Source organism: Athene cunicularia, assembly GCF_003259725.1.
Source record: "Athene cunicularia isolate RWA chromosome 25 unlocalized genomic scaffold, athCun1 chr25_part2, whole genome shotgun sequence".
Classification (NCBI taxonomy): domain Eukaryota; kingdom Metazoa; phylum Chordata; class Aves; order Strigiformes; family Strigidae; genus Athene; species Athene cunicularia.
Window position 1 is genome coordinate 161,951 of NW_020799135.1, and position 2,769 is coordinate 164,719.

General features: G+C 63.6%; 1 protein-coding gene across 1 annotated transcript; it reads left to right on the top strand.

Annotated features, from left to right (window-relative positions):
- Window positions 1–85: 85 nt before the first annotated feature.
- SHC1 (SHC adaptor protein 1) lies at window positions 86–2,718 on the top strand (the record flags this gene model as incomplete). The annotated part of the gene is made up of 9 exons (XM_026864067.1): window positions 86–161; window positions 449–512; window positions 779–898; window positions 1,361–1,414; window positions 1,548–1,599; window positions 1,770–1,896; window positions 1,999–2,167; window positions 2,368–2,428; window positions 2,551–2,718. Coding segments are annotated over exons 1-9 (883 nt in total), but the record flags the coding sequence as incomplete, so codon positions are not given.
- Between the last annotated feature and the right edge of the window lie 51 nt (window positions 2,719–2,769).

Here is a 2,769-nt window from a genome sequence, read left to right on the forward strand (position 1 = left end):
TTGGGGTGGGATTGGGGCCCTGGCCCCTTCCCTGGCTGTGTGGGGAGTGAACCCTGGTGCCGGCTGGGCTGACACTGCTCTCTCCCCCAGTACATGGGCTGCGTGGAAGTTCTCCAGTCCATGAGGGCTTTGGATTTCAACACCAGAACACAGGTCACCAGGTGAGCTCTGCCTCTCCTCAGGGGCTGCCGCTTCTGGGGGGGTGGGTCCAAGCCCTGCACAAGCCCCTGGTAGCATGTGGGGGCTTTCAGTGGGGGCCAGACTGCCTGCAGCCCCATCAGATATTAATGCTGGTGTGCTTCCCCTGCCTCGAAGAGCCCCAGCCAGCGCTACCCGAGGGGTTCCTCTTTGTCACCCTGTCCTCGGTCCCATGGCTGGGGGGTTACAGGGGAACGGGGAGGACAGGTGCTGGGAGGAGGGGACTGACATCCCGCTGTGCTCCCCGCAGGGAGGCCATTGGGCTGGTGTGCGAGGCCGTGCCCGGTGCCAAGGGAGCCGTGCGGAGGAGGAAGGTGAGGCTGGGCTGGGCAGCTGCCAGGGGGAGCATGCTCGGCCGCCTGGGCACGGGGCCGAGGGGCAGCTCCCAGCGCAACTGGCCGTGCCTGGGCTGCTCTGATCTCCCCCCGCGGCTCGGGCCGGTGGAGCTGGGCTGGAGCGGTGGTGAGGATGAGGTCCCTGTTTCCTCTGTGGAGGACGGCAGGACGTGCCCCGTCCCCGCCGCAGCCGGGCTCCGTCCAGCCCGGGGAGCCCCTTTCCCCACACTGCCGTTTGCCCCCAGCCCTGTGGCCGCTCCCTGAACTCCATCCTGGGCAAGAGCAACCTGAAGTTCGCCGGCATGCCCATCACCTTGACCATCTCCACCAGCAGCCTCAACCTCATGGCTTCTGACTGCAAGCAGGTGAAAGTGGGGAGGTGCTGGGCGCCGGGTGGGTGGCTTTAGGCGAGGAGGACCCCTCGTGTCCCCCAGCCCGTGCCCCGGTGGGGCAGGGGATGTCCCCAGCCTCCCTATGGGATATCTGGGTGGGTTTTGTGACCTGCTGAGTGACCCAGTCCCTGGGGGTGAAGGGGTTGGAGCAATACCCCACATGCTTTGAAGCATCTGTCCTGGAAGCGGCAAGACCCAAGTCCCCAGGCCTGGGGCGAGGTCTTCTGGTTTTGACCCCACTCGCAGTGACTCTGTTGGTGTCCCAGTCCTTTTCCTGATGGCCTGTGGCTTGTAACCAGGGCTTGTAAGCCTCTGTGTCAGGCTAGGAGGGAGCCTGGGAGGGGATCTGGGAGGATCATGGCAGGTGGAAGGTGCTGCCTTTAGCTGGGCACAGAGGAGCTCCTGGCTGTGTCCAACAAACTCTCTGCCTTGCAGATCATTGCCAACCACCACATGCAGTCCATCTCCTTCGCTTCTGGGGGAGATCCGGTGAGTACACAGGGTCCCCGTGTGTCCGTGCCCTGCCCTGGGATGGGGATCAGTGCTTCTCCTGCCCTCTTCCCAGAGTCTCGGGCACTGTGCTCCCTGGCAGCCTCGTCTCATGCTGGTGTCTCACCCACAGGACACAGCCGAGTACGTCGCTTATGTTGCCAAAGACCCCGTCAATCAGAGAGGTGAGGCTGTTGCTGAGGGTCCTCAATGCCAGAACTCCCTTTGGTGGATATTTAAGCACAGCTCAGTTTGGTGGGGCGACACTGGGACCCCCATAAGGAAACTCTGGGGTACACGGAGCAGGCTTGAGGGGTGAAGAATTTAATGTCGGGGTTCCACATTCCCTCCCCAGCCTGTCATATCCTGGAGTGCCCCGAGGGCTTGGCGCAGGACGTGATCAGCACCATCGGGCAGGCCTTCGAGCTGCGGTTCAAGCAGTACCTGAAAAACCCCCCAAAGCTGGTGACACCCCACGACAGGTACGGGCAGGGCTGCGTGGGAAGGTGGGAGGGTGTCTGAGATCATTCGGTTTTGAAGAGAGGATGCGGCCTCAGCTGCTCATCTGTGCCATGCCCTCCCAGGATGGCAGGGTTTGATGGCTCTGCCTGGGATGAGGAAGAGGAGGAACCAGCCCCAGATCACCAGTACTACAATGACTTCCCCGGCAAGGAGCCTCCCATTGGGGGGGTCGTGGACATGCGGCTGCGGGATGGGGCTGCTCAGACCCCCAATCACTTGGGGGCCACACTGGTAAGTTTCTGGGCATGTCCTCGTGGGGAGGCTGTCTTACATGGGAGGTGCAGAGACCCTGACCGGGCTGTGGGCTCTTTGCTTGGGGTTATTCCACCACAAGAGCCACGTCACATCTCTCCCCAGCACCTCTAGCAGGGGGTGGCGAGTGGGAAGGGGTGGGGAGGACAGCGGGGCTCAGCACCCACCTCTCCCTGCAGCCCGTGGGCCAGACGTCCGGCGGGGACTACGACCCCCGGAAGCAGCATGCTCCTGCCCAAGGTAACGGGAGGGATGTGGCCGCTCCCCATCTGCTCTCCCAGAGCCCCAGCGCTCCGACAGCGGGCACTGGTGCTGGGGCTGAGGCAGGCTGGAGCCCTGCTGACCCCTGGTGCTCTTGGTAGCAGGGAGAGAGAAATACCCAGCTCCGGTGGGTGCGTCTGGCCGCACAGATCTGTTCGATGACCCGTCTTACGTCAACGTGCAGAACATGGACAAAACGCGCCAAGCGTCGGCCGCCGGCCCCCCCGCCACAGCCAACGGCAGCGCCCAAAGGGACCTCTTCGACATGAGTGAGTGGGACGGAGGCTGCAGCTGTGCCTGGGCTGGGGGTGGGTAGTTGT